Source organism: Sphaeramia orbicularis, chromosome 22, assembly GCF_902148855.1.
Source record: "Sphaeramia orbicularis chromosome 22, fSphaOr1.1, whole genome shotgun sequence".
NCBI lineage: Eukaryota > Metazoa > Chordata > Actinopteri > Kurtiformes > Apogonidae > Sphaeramia > Sphaeramia orbicularis.
The window spans coordinates 36,203,828-36,224,852 of NC_043978.1; the positions used below are offsets into that span (position 1 = coordinate 36,203,828).

Genomic DNA, 21,025 nt, shown 5'->3' on the forward strand with positions numbered 1-21,025 from the left:
AAGTAGCAACAACAATCCCTTTACTCTAGCTATGTTTACCTCCAATATCCTCTTCAGTGCGTCAAGATAGTTCTTCTCACTCTCCAATATGGAGCCCAGTATGCATCGTCTCACAAGCTGAAGAAGCATTAGAGCATTTGTTTCATGGTTATATTCTGTATGTAATTGGGGATTTCAGCTGAAGTTACATGTTCATTACCTGTTGCTGTGAAAGTCCCTCTGGAGCTGGACTCAAAACTGGTTCAACATTAAAACAGTCCACCTCGATAAAAAGCTCAGACTCTTCATCCTCAAAACAGGCTGACTTCCTCTCTAGAAGATAAAGAGAAAAAAATTGAAGATCTTCCGCAACCATCTTCTGTACTATCACTGTTGTAGCATTAACTCAGAAACAAGTTATATTGTGTTAAATTTCTCTACCATACTCAGAGAGTGTATAGTGGAACAGGGACCACTGCTGATGGAGGCAAATGTGTCTTTCACAGTTCACTCACCGTGACAAAACGACTTGGTTTTGATGAAAGAACGTCCCTTTTTTACAGCAGCTTTGGTCTTCTCAAGCCCATCTTTGGTCCCTTCTTTAGCTGCCTTAACCAGCTTTTGCATCTTAAATAAATTAGAACACATTAAACACAAAAAGTGAACCTATATAATATTATTTTCCTTCTAGGGCCAGGTTTAACACAGTTTCTCTTAATCTATGACATAAAAGCTACTAAAATGAGCTAAGCAGGATAGGAGCAGTGTTAGAGTAGGGATGGAGAAAAACAACAAACCATGTGATACAGTTTCATAGAGCAGATTTGACCAGAAACAGAAACTGGGACATCAGTTAAATTACCTGATTATATGATGAGATTAACTTGAAATCTCACAAATATAACAATAGTTAATTAAGTTTAGATGACTTCAATATCATCTTAAACTAGAAAAGCACTCACAGAGTGCAGACCTCCGCCAAGGCAGATCGGTGCCCCCCCCCAATCACCACCAAAATTTAATCATTTGTTCCTTGTGCCAGTATCAACATTTCCTGAAATTTTCATCCAAATCCATCCATAACTTTTTGAGTTATCTTGCACATGGACAGACATACAAACCAACGCCAGCAAAAACATAACCTCGTTGGCGGAGGTAATAAAAAGTGTTGTCAGTTTAAAGTCACTGGTGTCTCAGTTCACTGTAAAATGGAACAAATGTTATTTAAGATTACATCCTAAGCCTCATAATATTTAATGGACAAACACATGAAGAGACAGGTCAGTGCAGCAGACAGGGAGACAAATGAATTATATGCAAACCCATCACCAGTACCACCACCTCCAGAAGACTCATTCACATCAGAGCGGGATGCGAGGAACCAAGTCAATGACAGATGCCCAGAGTGAAGATAGCTAGACTGAGAGTAGAGGGTTCGGACTACTTTGTCTAGCACAGGGAGGAGAGGTGAGCCTCAGGTAGTTTACCTTCTGCTCGTGTTTCTGTTTTAGCTGCTGTAGCTCTACCGTCCCCACTGTATTTGCCATTAGATCTTTCATCTTTTTCTCATAGTGTTCTTTCAAGCGTGTCAGATCTTGAGAGAGCTAAACAGAAGCAAAGCAAGCATTACTGGTTTTGGTTTTGGAGTGAGCTTGCACCTTAGATCTTCAGAAAACCAATCGTAATCTCAGAATATTCCTCTGTAATAATTACTAACCCTTCTACAAAAAATGTTTTATTTGATTGAGCCAATTTAACTTTGCATAGAGGCAAGAAATGTTAAACTTCTCTTCCCTTGCATCCTTTTGACAGCCACTGAAGTATGCAGTAAACAACAAATTAAAAAGTCACATAATAAGATATGATTTTACTAAATATGTCACCAGTGTCAGATAATAGTAGTCATCTCCTTTCAAAAAATTTTTTACTGTCAAGGTCTTCTTAATTTCTGTGACTTTTACATTTATTCCAACTAATTCAACTAGAGTTTCTAAAACCGTAAGTCCCGACACAAAAACTGTTTGGAGGCTTGAAAATTAATACAACTGGGGGCAGCTTTGGTCCTGTTATTTTCAAGGCAATAAGGATAGGATTACATTTCTAAAATGCAATTTTTCCTAGGTAGTCATTATTGTATTGAAAACAAAGTGAAGCTGAATTCTCAAAACCACAAGCCAAGCTGATTCGAAATGCAAATGAAAGCCAGATATTACCTCTTTACTCAGGTCTGAACTGTTGATAACAAATCAACCATTCAAATAAACTGTAAATTACTGAAATCACATGGTTAAAATTAAGCATGATTAAAGGATTTGTTTCCTGGCTGCAATTATCACTGCCAATTTTTTTTTTTAAAAACGCTTCTTATCAAAGGATGCATGTGGTGGGTGGAGCAGGAAAAAAAGTTTCAAAAGTTTGAGACAAATTAAATCCATTCTTCTTGGTTCACAGATGTCCTAACCACACACAGCGTATACAAATACTGGTACAGGGTTGGTTGCTGGCTGTAATGGAGACATTGCATAAGACTGTGACATATACTTACATGGGTCTTTCTCTGGGGAGGCTTCCCCCTCATAAAGGCATGGGGCAGGCCATTCTCAGATCGCCCCTCCCCATCGCTGGCCTCATCGTAGCTTTCAAACTCACTGGAGCTCCAGCCATTATCAATGGAGCTGTTGCATCCACCCTCCTCACCAAACTCCACATCATCATAGATCATCTCATCAGGGTCTGTTCATAAAGACAGAACAGACACTTGAAGTTACAAGTGTAGCTGAGAGTACATGTTAAATCAGAAATTCCACTGAGGTCTATTCTATTGTATTTACTTAACATTAAATGTTTGGATCATAAACTTTGCAGTATATCATTACTGTACAGAATTAAAAGATAATTAAAATCCTGATTGCAAAAAACCCCAAAAGAAACTAAAAGCAAAAGTAAGTGGGTAGACTTACGGCTAATGACAAGCTAAAATACAGAACTACTGAAATGAAGGACTGAAGGTGAATTTTACTAACCTGTGTTGGAGTCAGAGTTCTCTCTCGGCACATCATCGTAAATCACCTCATCTGGGTCTGAACCACAGAGCAGATTTTGACAATAGCGAATGCATAATAACTCACATCAAAAGCCTAGGCTGTTCACACTGCAAACAGGATGTAAAGTGTTGGGGATCTAAAAGAAAAGCATACACTAGGGCCCGCTTCCTCAAAAGAATAGGGAAGGAAGTGTCTGGGAATTTAGATGTGTCAAAAAAGAAGATAAGGAATGCACTGAGGCAGTTACAGAAAGCTGATCCAACCGAAATATGCTGGCATGACTGTTATATATTTATAAATTGCTGCTTACTTTCCATCCATGCTGTGTTGGCAGGATCTGACGCCCATTTAGCCAAAGCATCCTCTTCTCTGATGGGTGGATACTCTTCACAAAAAACACTTGAAGAATATGAAACAAAGACAATGACAAATCAACAGATATACAATGACTTCTATGTAGTTTAAATTAGGTTATATTAATTACCTCCAACATGAAAGGAGCCATTATTTATAATATTTCAATATGAGTCAGACATAACAGACCCATTGGAAATAAGTGGGGAGTGTGAAGTACACTCTAATAATATATTGTACTATGAAAGCATAACATAATTGTGCAAACAGGCATACTCTAATATAATACAACACACACCTGTCAACAGAAGCACCTCCACTCCCGACCACTGTAACTGTGGACAGAAAAAACATCACAAAATGAAAACCTGCAACAACAACAACTTTCTAAACATTTTTATGCTGGCTTGTATACTCATGGCTTACTTATGACCTGTTTTTTTTTTTGTGCAAATTTGCAAGTAAATAGACACATTTTGATTAAAAAGGAATAGAAATGTCTAGAGAGCTGCAAATGAAGAAAACCTAAAAGGAAATTGTAATTTATTTGGAATTCCACCAGATGTCACCAATGGCTCCAAATAACCTAGATGGCTGCTGATTTACTCAAAGTGAATATTTTCTTTTATAATTTTGACCTTAATGCTGTAGCCATTAAATTTTCATGATAAGACAAACCTTGGGTTTTCCTTGAAAGAAGTCCCTGCAAAACTTTTGTAAAATGCCCTTGTGGGGAGAGCCATGGCCAAAATGAAGAGATGTTCATCATCACTGATCACATCTATGACTTTTCAAACTGTTTCACCAAAACTATTTGGTGAAACAAACCTTGGTTGAAACCTTGGTAAGATAATTACAGCATAATTAGACTGAAGAGCGTGCCAGGCCAAACGCTTGGATGCTTGGAGTTTAGGGAAACCGGAAAATCCTCACAGCCAACATAGATCTTTGGGGAGGGCTAAATTTAGTCTCTACTTCCTTGTGGAAAGGCTTTAGGAAAAACAGGAGACAAAGCTAAAGAGACAGGATGCAATAACTGAGGCAGTATTCCAGTATCAAAGCCTCATCTGTTTCTCTAGGATTGTGTGCACTGATAAAGAAGAGATCATTGAAAGAAGTAAATAAGATGTTATGAATACCATATCACAATTTAGACTAATCTTTTCAGGAGTTTCCTCTACTGAAGGCTCTACTTTACCGTCCTCATCCATGGAGAGGTGTCGAATAATGACGGGCGTGGTGTAAGCTGGTGTGATGAGTGGGACACCAGAGGGGGTTGCATAGCCACAAGGCACTGGGACTGAGTATCCTGAAGTAATGCCACCAGGGCCAGAGTGGATATCCTGGACTTCTCGCTCCTTAGGCTCCACTGGTGAGGAAGTCAAAGAGGACACACCATGCTGCTGCTCCAGCTGCTGTAGTTGGAGGGGAGTGATGTCAATCACCGAGTAGGGGTTGACTTTTCCCTGGGAGGAGGTTGTCTTTGGCACGGCCTCACTGGACATGTCCTGGCCATCACTGCCTGTGGACATTAAAGAAAAATATATAGATTTACTTTGAGATAACAACATGCATGACCACTAACGATTAGGGGTAAACTAATAAAGATGGTAACAAGATCTGTACACTTGCGGTAAAAATTACAAATTTAGGGACAAAATTTTGAGTACTTTTTGAAAACTTTTTGAGTCATTTTCAGTATTTATTCAATACTTTTAAGAAAGAGATAAAGAGAGCTCCCTAGAGAATTCTTTATATAACACTTTAACAAACAAATAAACAAAATAGCCTCACAATGTTTTTAAGTACACAGAAAAAATTAATTCATTCATTCATTTTCTGAACCCGCTTTATCCTCACTAGGGTCATGGGGGTTGCTTGGAGCCTATCCCAGCTACATAGGGGCGAAGGCGGGGTACACCTTGGACAAGTCGCCAGTTCATCGCAGGGCTGACATACAGAGACAAACAATCACTCTCACATTCACACCTATGGGCAATTTAGATTAACCAATTAACCTATTAGTGCATGTCTTTGGATGGTGGGAGGAAGCCGGAGTACCCGGAGAGAACCCACGCAGACACGGGGAGAACATGCAAACTCCACACAGAAAGGTCCCACCCCCCGTCGAATGGTGTTGGAATCAAGCCCAGGACCTTCTTGCTGTGAGGCACGAGTGCTAACCACTGCACCACCGTGTCGCCCTGTGTTGTATACATGTATTATAAAATTAGAAAAATCATTACTAATCACAAACTCATGTAAAAGCAGGATTTTACTATTGCTACTGGATGAAGAAGAGCTCATTCTTAACTTTTCTGTAAAGGGCTGCAACTAGTCATTATTTTCATTATTGATCAATATGTTGATTGTTTTCGTTGTTACATGATTGATTGGTTTGTATCAACTTTCAAAATAAAAATGATTAAATAAAATGATTATAAGTTAATGATTATAAGTTATAAGAAAAAAATTAATGAAATTTTAAAAAAAAAAGGTTAAAACATATATTTTATAAAAACTAAAATAATCAAACACTAATTAATCTTTGTATGACATAAATATGCTTTCAACCGTGTCCTTTTATTTGCAGGATAAGACTTGGCTAAGGACTAAATAGTCAATTAGTTTAAATACAAATATTCAATAAATAATATTGTATGTTCACCTTTTTAAAAAAGAAAAAAGAACATAAAAACCTCTTGGTAGCTTGGACAGCTCCTAGACAGTGCTACAGAATGACTGAATCAGTGTTTATATGCAGAGCCTCGCCTGCCGCTGTCACTGATAAAAGCCAGACAACCTCAAGCACCAGGCAGCTAAAGATACAAGGTGTCATGAGAGAGACAGGCTGCCCCACTTCAGCATGAGCTGAAGAGGCTTGATAAGAACCAGATTGGATGCCATGGGGGATTTTGAACATTTTTGGCCTGTACTTGAAAATTCATTATTCAGAGCCTAATTTGCCATCCACAAATTTTCTAAAACAGTAGTGGTCCAGAGAAGCTTTTGTCCCAAGGAAAGGCTGTCAGTCACCAAGATCCAGCCATAACATTTAGCACGTTGGGGCTGCAAACCTGTTTTTCCACGATCTCTTGCTGTGTCCTCATCAAGAAGAGGAGGTGGGGGTGGTGGTAAATCAGTCTCCTTGTCATCATTCCCCTCAGCAGCAGATGTCCCCTCTCCTTCTGATGTTGCCCCACCTGCTGTAGAGGATCTGCTCATGGCAACTGCTACGTCTGGTGGTGATGGAGTTGTGTCGGTAGTGGTGAGAGATGCTGGGGGGTGGGGATCTGTGCTGGCTTTGCTACCCTCAGGGTGACTGGATACACTGTCATCCTGGCTCTGATCCTTACTGCTTGCCGCTAAAAAAACCGGAGGTGCAGGAAGCGGGCATTCATTCTCTGGGATGTCATCACCACTGTCATCGAAGTTGAAGGCTTCCCCCTCATCTTCATCTTCGGCAAAGGAAGCATTGCCTGCCAATACTAGAAACAGATTTAGGGCCGGAGAGATTAAAAATGAGATTGTTCTGCTGAGCAAAATATCAGATGTGAGATGCTCTTCAATTTCTAGTCCCTTTTTTTAATCTGTGGCTTTATTAAGGATGTGATTTGTTTTACTGACTGTCATTTATTTTTATTTAGACAACATATGTCTCTCTCTGAATTTACATATGATCTACATTTTAAGATATAGGCCTACAGCACTTTGCTCCTGCTACATAGAACTGTACACTGCACACAAAAGTCTATCTGTTCTTACATTTGACGTGCATCTAAAAACGACCATACAGATTAGCGAAGAGAAATGAAAACATGTCTGTGTATGCTTTGGGGGATTTGGCAAAACATAAGTTGAACTTAGGTAGGATTTAACTCTATAATCATATTATTTCACTCAAAGACATCTTTAGAGAGCACTGCAAATACACTGTGGGTGGCAATGCTAGTCCTTGGGCTGTTAAAGTTAAAGGCCTGAGCAACATTCAGGCTTATAATTAAGGATGGGTTCTACTAAAGATGTCTTACAGAGAGTTTTATAACAAGAATCCACACCAAAACTGCAGCAAATATCAGCCGCTCTACTTCATAGCTAAACAAACGAGGACAGATGTAGCATTTGAAGGCGTCACATACTCTTCAGAGTGCTCACTTGGCAGCAATCAGGAAGGGAACAAAAAATGTCCTTCCAGTTTCCACACAGCAATTAGGCCAGCAGGAAAGAAAGCTGTTCCTCCCTCCAGTGAGCAGTCCAGACTGAGTAGATGCATTATTTCTGATCTGATGAACTGTGACTGTGAGCCTAACTTGGCTAGAGAACATTGGATTAGGAATGTCCAGCATCAACCTTTATAAGCTGGCTTTTTAGTTTTACTTTGTTGTGTGTGAAGTGATAATGACTGAGCTTTATTTTTTCAGCAAAGTAGTAAAAATAGAGACTAAAGTAGAGCAGGTATTAAAAATCAGCTTGAATTCAATGTTGTGGAAAATTCTAGAGAAACATTTAGGTATGTTTCAGTATAAACTCAACCAACACCACAATTTAAAACCAGAAAAATTATTTCCATCATCCCACTCCTGACCTCTTCCACAGTGTTTTCAATTTCACTGTGTGTGCAGATGTAGGGGACTCCCATAATTTCTAAGAATGATATCCTATCTTTGTCACAGGTTTGTTCAAAACATACCATGGATTCCTTCAGCGTACTTTTGTCAGTAGTCACAGCTTTACTGAATTAGCTTACAGTTCAACGTATTACTCTCATATCCTGGCTCAGTTCACAAAGAAAACAGGAAATTTTATGGCTGAGGAGTTCATATGTCATTACTCCATGAGGTGTCCTTTCTGTAAACCCACAGCCGAAATAGCTCAGTTGGGAGAGCGTTAGACTGAAGATCTAAAGGTCCCTGGTTCGATCCCGGGTTTCGGCATTTTGACCTTTTCCCCCTGGTTGCAAACAAAGCCACGTTTTCAAAAGCCTTCCATGAGACTCTCCAGAAACACTTTGCTTTGTTGCATGTTATTAGTACTTATTCCCTAAGCACATTTTGACATTGAACAGATTAGGTTATTCTATATATGCAATCACAACCAAATGAACCTTGTGAGGTGTTGTTGCAGTGTTATGTAATGCCTCCAGGGCTTAGCAGTCCACTGATAGTGACACAGTAAAATGTAACTCATAGAAACTCTTTAGCAAGACTAACAACTTTGAAGTCTCTCACAGCAATGCATACAGCTCTAAATCACCTACACTGCTGCCCCGGGCTTTGACGGTTGGCGCTTCCACCCTGTAGTCAGTGTGAAGAAACAGACTGTGACTAATGTTTGAGGTCAACACCCTGACCCTCTGCCTATCCACTAAAAGCCCATGAGAAGAGAAGTGCAAAGAGCAATTTTGGAATCAGAGATGTTATCTTTCTTTTCCCATCTGTGCAGCAATGAATAATGAGGTGTAACACAGAGATAAGGCACAGCTAACTAGCCAATAGTGTGTAGCACTCCAGGACTGTAAGATGTATGTTCAAATGCCAATAATTATCCTAATGTGCACTCAGATCCTGTCTGTGGCTTACCAATGATGCACTTATCTGTGCCAGCATAGAACAGAACTTGATTTGATTGAATCTACCCAGATGATGTGTCACAATTGTCTATTGAATAATGGAGTACATGTGAAACTAGTGTGTGTGTGTGTGTGTGTGTGTGTGTGTGTGTGTGTGTGTGTGTGTGTGTGTGTGTGTGAGTAATGTGGCCATTGATAGCTGTCTGTGTGGGTATGCACGCCTGCAGCTTAATTACAGGGACTGTGCTGGATGCTGACCTTAGAGAGCAAGCTCACAGATGTTCATGAAAACACAAAACCACACATGAGCATCATCTAGCCCTTCTTAACTATTCATACTCCAACAGCAAACTAAACAAAACAACCTCACTTTGTAGTATTTTTCTAATATTTCTGTTGTGAGCGTGCAAATGCAAGATTATATAAGAAATATGCACATGTATGCATGCTGACACAAACACACGGGCTTGCTAAAGAGACCATTGTCAATTCATTATAACAATATGGATTCTGTTCTGTAGGCCCATGTCCACTCTGCTGCACAGTGGTCAGCTCAAATGAGTCACCGAGTTACGATCTGCTCAAGCATCGCCCTGGCAACAAAGCAAGGGGCTGGCCAGCTGGAGACGAAGCATTTCTCTGGCCTGTGTGTATACTTCTACAGCAGTATTTAGTGTAAGACTGAGGCACATTGTCTGGTATTCACAGCAGCATAGCACATTTCACCCTCTTCATTCCCTCGTTCCACTGCCCACGCACTCCCCCAGCAGTGGAGGAGCAAACGAGAGGAATCTGTGTTGTTTTTGTCCAGCTTCACTAGCACTCCAGGAATTAATCTCACCACAAAATGCCCTACAGTGCCTAGCAGGTGTTTGCTATTTGTCTATTTCTGGCAGCTACACAGATATCTATACTGACAAGGAAACACTACAAACACACTGTTGTGCCATTGCTTTCTAGTATTACTTGATGTTTATTATTACAGGAGAAGTGAAGTCAGTGAATTCCTTCAAAGCACAAAAAAAGCAGAGTGGCCCGTACGGGGATCGAACCCGCGACCTTGGCGTTATTAGCACCACGCTCTAACCAACTGAGCTAACCGGCCCATGCTAACCAGGTTTTTTAACCGTGGTTTGCTGCATGTTAGCCTACGGTGACAAAACTTTAAGTACATACTTTTTGACAGTATGTCCCATAAGAGAACACAAACTTAATAGAAAGTTCAGCTAAAGAGCTGGCAAAGTGCATCGCATGTGTGAGTGACAAAGATTTGTTGACTTTACTTTCTGGAGGTGGGGGAGGAAAGTCTTCCACGTCCATGCTTGCTGCTCTTCCCCTGCACAAGCTCTTCAGACGGCAGCATGAAGGGGATCAGCTATGCAGACATGCATTCCTAAAGGAAAAACACAAACGTCATGAAGTGGCAGCATAGGCGGGGTGACAGACACAGTATTTCCAAATGAATTTAGTACTGAAGAATGTCTCCATACATCATCTGTAAGGCATTATTTGCTTTATATGTAGGTCAGTCTCCAACAGCCTAATAACATGCCTTATTCTCAATCACAGCACCTCTTATGAACATAGCTGTGCTGTTGTCACAGCCTGGTACCTTCTGTGCAAACAGCAAAGCTAATTCAGACAAATGCATGAATTAAAGAGAACAAAAGTAGCTCTATGTGCTCTTGGGCTCTGTTGACACTACAATATGTCAAAGTATTCACGGCAGTCTCATATGCTAATTGTGGGCATGTGTAATGTCACGGGTATAAACAAGCTGACCACCATTACAATGAATGGGCCACACCATGAGGGAAAACCATTATGAAAGAAGAGTGGTGGTCTCTGTCACTTAATCAAAGTTATTTAAAGCACTTCACTTTTAGATGTCTTTTGTTTTGTCATTATTCAGATAAAAGGTTGTGCAGATTCCATCAAGTTAAGAGTAAGACGTTTTTAAAAATATTTTAAGAACATTAGGAATTTCTAACTCGCAGTTACCCATAATGAATTAAACTAACAAATTTTACTACATTACAGCATGCATTACATTATAATAGCTTAATGTGTTCTGATCTGACTGCACAGTTTGCATTACTGGTTATGATAAATATCATGATCATATATGTCACACATTTTGAGGCCTAGAATTCAGATGAGTGAATTAACTACAGAATGCCTGCAGATACTTTGTGACTCATTTCATAGCCCTCCTTTACTTTACTTATGTATGGACTTTTTGATCAAAGGAGCACATTGAAGAATATGCTTTGCACAAGGAGATACATTTGCACATTTTTTTTCAACAGAAGATATCAAATCTTGAATTTCCCTCAGGATTAATAAAGTATCTATCTATCTATCTATCTATCTATCTATCTATCTATCTATCTATCTATCTATCTATCTATCTATCTATCTATCTATCTATCTATCTATCTATCTATCTATCTAAATACAATAGATTGAATATCATAAAAGACACTAAGTTACCTTCTATGTCAGAATAATCTGTTGTAAAAGGGCTCATTATACCCCAGGCAACAACAATATTCTGATGTAATTCAAAACCCAAGCAGGTTATCTCTGTGTCTATGTGCCCTCTCATGGAAGGGTTATACAGACTTAACTTTTGACTGAAATAAAGATAATCAGTGACAGTATGTGTGAATATGAAGATGAGAGGTCTAAGTGATATTTTGACTGAATAAGCAACCAAACATTTAGGCCTGGGGAAGTGTCATTAGCATGCTAGGGCAAGAGAGACCTTTGGACCTGCATGGGCATGAGACATTGCATTCCTCACCAGCAGAGGCTTTGTTTGCAGATTTACAGTTTGTATCCAGAGGTGACAGTTTCTGTCAAAGACCTCCACTATAAAAAAAAAAAACTTGTGCTATTGACTCACTTTTTCAGCTTGTACTATTCTCTAGAACAGATGACAGAGCCATGACATCATGCTGTAACATAAAGCGGCCATTGTTGCGGGATGTATCCTCTATATTCCATGTATGCAGTCTCCTATAGTGCCAGACGAGCCACAGCAGACGTTCACAACTGTCTACTTCTGACTAAGACGAACCTACACCACAACAGTGCAGCAAAAGATAAGTCATTGTCAGACTGAAAGCTTGTTTTGTCTACAAATAATGTGAAATCCTCTGCTTCTTTGTCCTCCACCCTATTCACAGGGCACAAGGCCAGAACAGTGGATGTGAACACACAGGGCCAGTGTCTGCTGAATACAGTGTGGCTGACAGGGGCAGGTAGAGTATGCATAGCCTGAGGAGAAACAGCCCCAACAATGGAGAGGAATCCAGACAGAAAAGAGCTGCTCCGATTTTATATAGTGCAACTGATGAGGGCTTCTTGTGGTTAGGTAGCATACAGTCAAAGAAAAGCGGTGTATGGCTCTTAAACAGGTAGTTACATGACACACTTCTAAACTGACTGGCACAGGTTGGATGGTAACTAACAGCTGAACCCTGACAGGAGTTTAAAGGGTGGGGTGACTCATTTCCCACTTCAAGTGCATTGTGTGAGCTGTAGTGTAGCAGGGGAAAAAAGCAAAGGGGAGGGGAGACAAAAATGTTCAGGTGTGCTCTTCCTAAAGCAGGAGCAAGGAAAAAAAATTACAAAGAAATAATACACATTAGGCTAAAATTGTCTCACTACAGTGTCTCCTGCAAACATCACCACATTTACACTGTGGAACAAAAGCAGGCAGGTAGTTGATGCTGTATCGAAACCCTTAAACAGGGACGGGGCAAAATATCCCCAAAAACTATTTTATTATCACTGTATTTTGGACAGAAAAGGAGATGTAATAAAGCATGAGGACAAAGCAGAAGACACAAGAAACAAAGTCAAGCTTCATGGTTGATGACAGGCACAGCTGAGCATGTTATTACATGTCATGAACTGAGGTGTGCTCTAGTACAGACAGGAAAACAGTCATCTGCAACACCTTGGAAATAGAGCCGATGAATTCACCTTGTTGTGAATTTACAGTAACCTATGTTAAAGACAAGTCAATGACAAGCCGAAAACATATGTTGACAATACAGCATGTATGGTATGCAATCTGTAGAGTGAAAGAAAAACTGTCATTGTGGTCTCTCAATGTAAATAACACAGCCGTGAAGACACAACTCATTATCACATCCGCTTTTTAACGTGTTTACACAATTGTCTTGTCTTTTTCCTATTCATTAAATATGTGCAGAGCAAAACAGATACAAAATCCATCTTAAGTATAAATTTTCTCTAAACATACAGAAGGAGAAGTTCTCAAAATCAGTCTTAATCACTCCAAAAGCTGTTGTGCATCAAATGGTATGGTTGGGTAAGGCGTTTTGATCCTTCTGCAAAGTGTTATGGAGTGCACTTAATGACAAGTGGCATTCCAAACACGAGCCTAAAGTCATAAACAAAAGCCTGGAGCAGAGGGTGGTATGGAAAGAGAGAGACTTCTAGTCTGCTGTGAGTGTCTGTCGTTTGCTCTGCAGCTCTTTGGCAGACTGTTTTATTGAGCAGTGTGTGTCCCAATCTTTTGCTCCTGCCAGGATTACAGTAATCAGGCCTCAAGCAAAAACAGCAGATCCTGGGCCTACAAAGCATGGTTGGACAGGCTTAACAAAGTAGTGTATTTGTAGAAAGGTTCAGCGGAGGACAGGACAGTACCATCGGCATACTAAAGAGGAAATGAGGTACATCATTCAATCAGCATTCACACATGAAAAAATAATGGCATTACTGAAAAAGCCCTAGTACTGCAGGCTTATGTAGTGGATGTGTAGTGTGTTATTAGCATTATGTAACACTTGGGCAACACTGTATTTTCCATGTATTTGGTATTACTGACTGAAAAGATCTGTAGCCAAAACAAGAATCAAGATCCCTCTCAACAAAAAAAAAAAAAAAAAAAGAGGAATTACCTTTCCTGGTCTGACCTGAACAAAACTGGAAGCAGGTACAGACGACCAAATAATTGTGTCATAATAACGGAGATTAGTCTTGATTTTGAGACCAGACTCAAAACACCTTTTTGACTGCTTTTGTCTCAAGTTGGTCTGGACTGTGTTTTTACTGTTTTGTCTTCGACTCGGACAAAAAAGACTAAAGATTTTCGGTCAACACCACAGCTGCAGTGATATCATTATATTTCCTGTGCCTTGTCTGATTTATTTGTCACCAAGATTACAGTGATTTCATAAAAAACATTCCTGCTTCAACAGCGAAGGTAATTTGATATTTTTGGAGAAGCGTTCTCTGCTTGTCTGGAAGAGATATCCGACTTTTGTTACAATATTTGGCAAAGTAAACCACAGTGGGTTCATCTGTAATAACAGAAGACAAAAACAAAATGTCAACTCCCCTCTCGTTGGAAATCACCTTCAAGATGACTGTTATTTCAGTGTTAAGATAAAAAAAAGGAAATTGTTTGCCTATATTTTATCATTCTTGTGTAACTATTTGAAAAACTTCTTTGCAATAATGTCCTTGCTGCATATCGGATCTTGTCTTGGTCTCACCCAGGCCTGTAACAGTTCTTACATAACCAGCATTTATTCATTTTTTCAAAAAGTCATTATTATTTTACATAATGGTGATGATCATCTCTGCTGATCTGTTTAACTCTTTATAGTGCACTCATAGAAATACTCTGAAATTCAAAATTCCAACCTTAGTGTGTTTATTGGAGGACATAACAAGACTTTATTGCTTTTGTGAACTTTTTCAAAAATTTTTATTATGTAGAAAATAGTGCTGTCAAATGATTAAAATTTTTAATCAAATTAATCACAAGGTTGCTGTGGATTAATTTCAATTAATCACAATTAAATATCATTCATTTTCAATCAATATTAATAGCGTTTCATTTTGCATGAGCAAACAGACTCAAGAAAGAAGGGAGTACATATGCACTTAACATGTTTTTCACAAGCTGAGCGAAGCGTTAGCCGAAGTGCTAGCAGAATCCCTGACTAATGTATACTTCGTGTGAATGTGGTATAAGTTGGAAGTGCTTCGGTGAAAAGAAAACTCCTTCTTGCAGAGTGTGCATAATACTTTATGTTGGTCGACTGTTCCATTTTGGGTTTTTTTGTCCTCATATTTCCATCCCTAGGGCCAAGGAGCTGTTTAGCATCTTCCATCTTTATGAGTTGGTTCTGCTGCCTGTCACTACCAGATCAGCTGCCCATTTGTTCAAGCGCGATGGTAACTCTACTTGGACAAACTGCCCAAAATGCGTTGGCAGAGCCGTTCAGAGTCATTCAAATGAGTTAACTGTGTTCAAATTTTTTAATCAGATTAATCATGATGATGGATTAATTCACATTAACATATTAATTTTGACAGCCCTAGTACAAAATCAAGGTAAATGAAGTTACCATATTTGGTTCCTTACCTATAAGTGGCAAAACAATACAAGAAAAACACATGTAAAATGAAAGGAACATGTACTTTAGAACATTAGAACATGACTTTTAGAACATTAGACCAACATAAGTGCTGATCCAGACACCTGTCAACATCCACATTTGAACATCATTCCTTACATTAGTACCATTACTTCATGGTACCTAACAAAGCAGGCACACTCACTGTTCATGCAGAGGTGGACCTTCCAGACCCTGTAGACCACATTTGACCTGAGATTGTTGCCTCACAGTCCTCACTGTAACTGTTGCTGACATTGTCTTGTAATGTATGTGGAAATTACCAAAAATAGTCACTTGCCAGGTAAAGGGATAAAAGAATCTAGAGTGACACAATAAACACATCTTATTATTGTTTCCAATTGAGTTCTTCTTAATTAGGACTAATTGTAAATTCTGTACCTTGGTTAAATATTTTACAATGGGCTTTATAGTATATTTAAGACATGTCATATCTGCCATAATCAGTTGATAGTAACAAAGGCAAACAAAAAAGACAGCCTAATTCATAAGATACAACAGTGTATTACACCGCCACTAGGTTTGTTTTTTTCATAATTAAACTGACCACACATATGCACTTCTTTATGATGTGTATGTGCATAATTAAAGTACTATTAAACTTATACTGTGGTGGTGGTGGCATAAAGTTAATTGACAACTCAAATTTCAGTGTTGTGATAGTTCGAGTATTGCCTTGATTCTGTTCATGTATTGGTCATGGTTTAGGTGTCTTTACTAAACACTATCAAATACTAAAAAACAAACACCTATAGAAAGACATTATCTAAAGTGAAGTCATAACAGAGACGAGGAAGAACACTTCAATGTTCTTAAGTTTCAACACATGAAAACATATTTGTTTGGAAGCCATAAATTAAATAATGAAGCCTGTGTGACATCAGCCTTAGTGTGATCTGTTCTTTGAATCTGAACTCAAAGGCTCTGTGCCTCAAGCAGGAATAAAACATACAACTTTCATACTATCACAATATATATATGTGGGTCAACCACCAGCCTTGACAACACTCCACTCCCCGCCACACATCCTGACCTCAAAAGGGGTGGAGATGATTGTTGAGCACAGCAAAGTAAAAACAGGCACTAACTCCCTTGCAAAACTGAATCCTGCAACAGTAGACAAACTGGAAGACTATTTCCAAAAATAAATAACATAAAAAACACAGCTGACCAATTCTAATAGTCATTTCTTTGCCCTTTCATTACTGCAGTAGCAAAATTCTTCTCATGATAACTTTTTTACACATCCACCCAATTCCTTACTCTGTTTAATATCACCAACCCCCAGCACACAGTCAACACAACCAGGGGACCAGAGGCAGAGCGTGGTATTCCACATCACCCACCACATATAATTAAAGGCCTAATGGGTGTGGATCGTGGGGAAAGCGTTTCAGTAGTTAGACCTTCAGGGCTGAAGTAAATTTTTATTTGATGTCAAAGGTGCTAACAAGACATGTGAATAATCAGGGTGTGTTCAATGTCAGGGTTATTTGTGACAACTAACACAAGAACAAAAATTTGCACTAGGAAAATAATTTTATTATCCAGAATAAAACTGAAATACATTTTCAGAAACATGAAAGCTAAAAAAAAGAAGGTAGGCAGGTAATATCAGCTTAGTTTTCTCCCACTGTTAATGGTTCATGGTTGTCAAGAATGAAAAGCAATTTTATTATTTTACTCATGACTCATATTCTTTATAAATTAAAATTTTCTTCATAATACTTTAAAATTAAATAAAAACAAGCAAAACAATTAATCTTTCAAAATAAAGTGACAACATTTATGCACTAGGCTAATAAAACTGCAATGAAATCAAAAAGCCCAAGTCATAGCTATAATAACTCTGGTCTATTTTAACCTAATTCAAAGAAACCTCAGTAATTTTCAAAAATGTATACCCTGTTACACCCATAAGGACCTCATCAGAAAAACAACATGCCATAATGTCACAGGATTTACTTTTACATTGACTCTAACCTGAGGATGCTGCTCTCAATGAAACACAAAGTACTGTCCAGGCCAAGTCTGGTTTGGGCCCCATTGGAAAAAATGAAGGACTGGAGCTATAACATTTCAAACATACTGTCCATGTGAAAACAGAGGCAACCACAGTTTTGGCTGTCACTCGTAACTGGTCTCCACCCGCCCAGTGAGCCACACCAATGCTCAGGGCCAAAAAATTTCACATGAAGATCACAGTGGATCAGAAGCAGCTCCAAAGGGCTTTTGTTGACTGCCTGGGTTTAAGCTCTGAGGCTATTTTAATATGAGTGAAGCCTCCTGATGACACTGACTTCAAAGTGTCACTAGTGTAGTGTTTGTTTTGATTAGTCAAATCTATCGGCATTAACGTAAGGGGAAATTACCCCCAATAGCTTACGTGATGCAAACAAAAGCATAATGGGATTCAGCAAACTAAATGTGTCTTGTTCCCAGCTGCTAAACAAATGTGTGCTATTCAAGCAATTTCACACATCCACCTGCAGCAGATCTGTGGTTTTCCTTTCCCAGCTGGTGCTGAACTATGTGTGGATCATACATGGATTATTATGGAGTGGTGGGTCAACAGGGAGTCCAGAACTGGCTTCCTAAAAATGTATGGTATGCCTTCTTCACAACCACTATGTTCACTGATATCCTAGTATTAGTCATGGTAAAAAGAGGACATTTCCGTGAGCTGCTATTGGCAAAGTAACATTACTGCCCTGTCACAATTACTTAACAATTAACATTTTCTGGCATTACTCCACTGGACTTCAGCTGTTCCCCAAGACTATAATAATGACAGAAGACATGGCAGTTTGGTTGTATCTCAGGGTTTTGTGTAGGTATAATGGTGCTAACATGCAGTTTCCCATCCAAAGTCTTGTTCCATAGGAAAAGCAGATGTGACTTAATGAGAGGGAAATGTCACACTAAAAGCAGCCTGTGTCTACACGACCTACCTGAGTGCTTACTGAAAGAAACCACTGAGATTTTGAGCAAGTAAAATTGATTGGTGCTCCCCGGTGAAGCTTCTCTAAGTGCTATTTCAGTGGTGGAAGGAATTAAGCATGTGTATTCGCAGCCAGGCCACCCTGGTTATTTGCTAAACAAATTACCAGTGAAGACTTTTGTGTACATGCATGTGTGTGTGACCCCCTGAATTTTCCATCTCACCCTTGTGGTTACTGAGTGCACTAAACATCTATGGCAGCAGATAAGGATGAAGATCAAAGTGTTCTTTGTGTATAAATATAAAGCATCTTTTTGGTGACCTTGTAAACCTTAGTAAAGATTCCTGAATACCCTTGGCTTTCAATGTGCTAATAGAAACTACTCAAACGACAAAGTATAATTAAATCATGGTTTTACTACCTGTTTAGACTGATGTTCCAGTTGACTGAAGCTGTGAAGGACTTTTCACTGAGGAATGCTATGCATGACTAGTTGAATTTGTAAAGTGGCTGACCGCTAGACCTCAGTAAAACATCCTCACTAAACTAGCTAAATCAAAATTAACAGAAGGCTTAAAAGTATTCATTTCACTCAGATTTTAATATGCAAACTGGCATGCTTTGATTAAACTTAAAAGTAAAGGAAAAGAAGATCTGAAAGCTGCAGCTGCGTCCTTGAAGAGACACGCGTGGTAAGAACTCAAACTAAACATCTGTTAATGTCATATATTTAAAGTAATGAAGATTTATAATGTTTTACCCTCCTGTATAGTTAAGTGTTAAAAAAAGTACGAGTTTATAGAGAGTTTATATTGGACTGAGAGCACTGCATTTCGATAGTACGACGCATTAATTAACACAAGTGCGGATATAAATGAAGTGACTGTTTGGTTTTCGCAGATAACTCAGTGTATTAGTTACTAGCTAACCAGTTACAGCAGGTAGTTGACAGTGATGGCAACTTGGCAGTTAACTAAGGCGCCACGTTATAACCATCTCCCACAATCTGAATTAAATACACTAGAGTCACCATGAAACACAAAAGACCTTTTACATGTCGTGTCAAACACTAATTAGCATAATGTTAGCGCTAACCTGGACTAACATAGCTAATGAAACAGTTAGCTAAAAAAAAAAAAAAGAAAGAAAAAGAAATAGTATATTTAAAACTTTGTCAGAAACTTAGAAAAATGTGCTCGACTCACCACTTTTTGACTTTTGCCCAGGAGAATTGCCGTATCCCCTCGCAGTAATAGGTGTTACATGTGATACATTTCTGACTTTAACATTAAATAAAATACATCAAAACATATCCAGTTTTCCCCAACGTCCTTCTTTAACTTGACTATCTTCGATGCAAGCTGACTCCATCCATGGGAAACCTCTACCTCCTTCTGGAAGCTGATTGGTTGCGGGTTTGACTGGGGGATCTCTGATTGGTTGTACGAGACGTCAATCTTATATCCATGCTGTTCACGTGACGTGTGAGGTGGCTGCCTTTGAAACAGCTGTGGTGATGATGTTGCATTGTTTTGTCCAACTTCAAGACAAAAATAAGGACAAAAGTTACTTTTCTGCGTATTAGACTGAAAAGACCATCCACAGAATCTTAAACAACCGTCTACTGATCTGAAATGTTTAATAACTGTTGAAGCACTAATCCTATCAATATATTGAAATAATTCAGGTAAAATGTAGTTTGTCAAGTTATCAGCAACATCAGATATGGATATTGTACTGGAGTGGTTTTTGGAAATACTGTCATCTGCAGCATAGAAAAAACAGTAAAACTAATCTAGTCTGACAAATGACAATGGTAGGTGAGGTTTTTTCATTTACTTAATGATATGTTTTGCTCAAAGACTCACTTTTTCTTCAGTTTTCTCTGTTTTGATATAACCTTTGAATTTACTCTGATTTTTTATGTATGTTTATGTGGTCAGTAAATTTAATCAGGACTGAAAAATGCAAACTGCAGACAACAATATTATTATAATTGCTTAAGACATGGGGCTGGGGGGGGCTGCTTACCTAGGGCCTGCTGCAGGGAGAAAGCCTGGAATCAAAAGGTTTTTTTTTCTTTTTTGGTCCCATTTAAAAATAATAATAATGATAATTTGTGTTAATTAATGTCGTAATGTTGTCGACCTGCTTCTGGTGCATTTGAGTCAGATTTAATACCTTATACAAACTATTTTATTTTGAAAAAGATCAGATAATTAATTACCTTATTCAATACATGAACAAGACAGCAATTCTCAGGGAGTGTCATGCATCAGAAATGTGCATCAGAAAGTAGAATGAGTTCACAGCAAGACAGGAGCAACAAGACAAAACATGACTCATGTGCCTTTGCAGGTATAGCCCAGCAAATGGTGTGTTGCATAGCTGACATATTTAAATCAATGTTTTCTGTGCAATAAGCCATTTTTTCCTTCATTTTTTTTTTTTTTTTTTACAACAGATTTCCCACTATAGCTAATGATCTAATCTCAGTGAACTCTAACTTTTTTACTTTTATTATGCTGGAAATTCGGCATTTTCTCAATATAGAGGATAATCTAAGAACATATTTATTATATTTGTTTTATTCAATGGGGAAAATGTGTATGACGATCAAGTGAGCTTAAGGACCTGGTTTCATGATTTACTGTGGAAAAAAGTGGAAAAATG

At 38.7% G+C, this 21,025-nt stretch overlaps 1 protein-coding gene and 2 non-coding genes across 4 annotated transcripts in view; 1 reads left to right on the forward strand and 2 right to left on the reverse strand.

The window, feature by feature from the left end:
• Positions 1-19,715, reverse strand: part of arhgef10 (Rho guanine nucleotide exchange factor (GEF) 10) — a 49,223-nt gene extending 29,508 nt beyond the window's left edge. The window contains exons 1-12 of one of the 2 annotated variants that reach the window (XM_030127540.1): positions 19,558-19,715; positions 10,230-10,339; positions 6,455-6,865; positions 4,576-4,899; positions 3,676-3,712; positions 3,334-3,422; positions 3,003-3,059; positions 2,525-2,712; positions 1,467-1,583; positions 495-606; positions 200-312; positions 40-117 (exon numbers count right to left, since the gene is read on the reverse strand). In XM_030127540.1, the coding sequence (XP_029983400.1) occupies positions 40-117; positions 200-312; positions 495-606; positions 1,467-1,583; positions 2,525-2,712; positions 3,003-3,059; positions 3,334-3,422; positions 3,676-3,712; positions 4,576-4,899; positions 6,455-6,865; positions 10,230-10,266 (1,563 nt within the window). In that variant the 5' untranslated portion in view covers positions 10,267-10,339; positions 19,558-19,715. The remainder of the gene's footprint in view (positions 1-39; positions 118-199; positions 313-494; positions 607-1,466; positions 1,584-2,524; positions 2,713-3,002; positions 3,060-3,333; positions 3,423-3,675; positions 3,713-4,575; positions 4,900-6,454; positions 6,866-10,229; positions 10,340-19,557) is intronic. The other variant, XM_030127541.1, reaches the window with a different exon arrangement.
• trnaf-gaa (transfer RNA phenylalanine (anticodon GAA)) lies at positions 8,239-8,311 on the forward strand. Its single transcript has one exon. It is a non-coding gene; the product is annotated as a tRNA-Phe (tRNA).
• On the reverse strand, positions 9,978-10,051 carry trnai-aau (transfer RNA isoleucine (anticodon AAU)). Its single transcript has one exon. It is a non-coding gene; the product is annotated as a tRNA-Ile (tRNA).
• Positions 19,716-21,025: the final 1,310 nt, after the last annotated feature.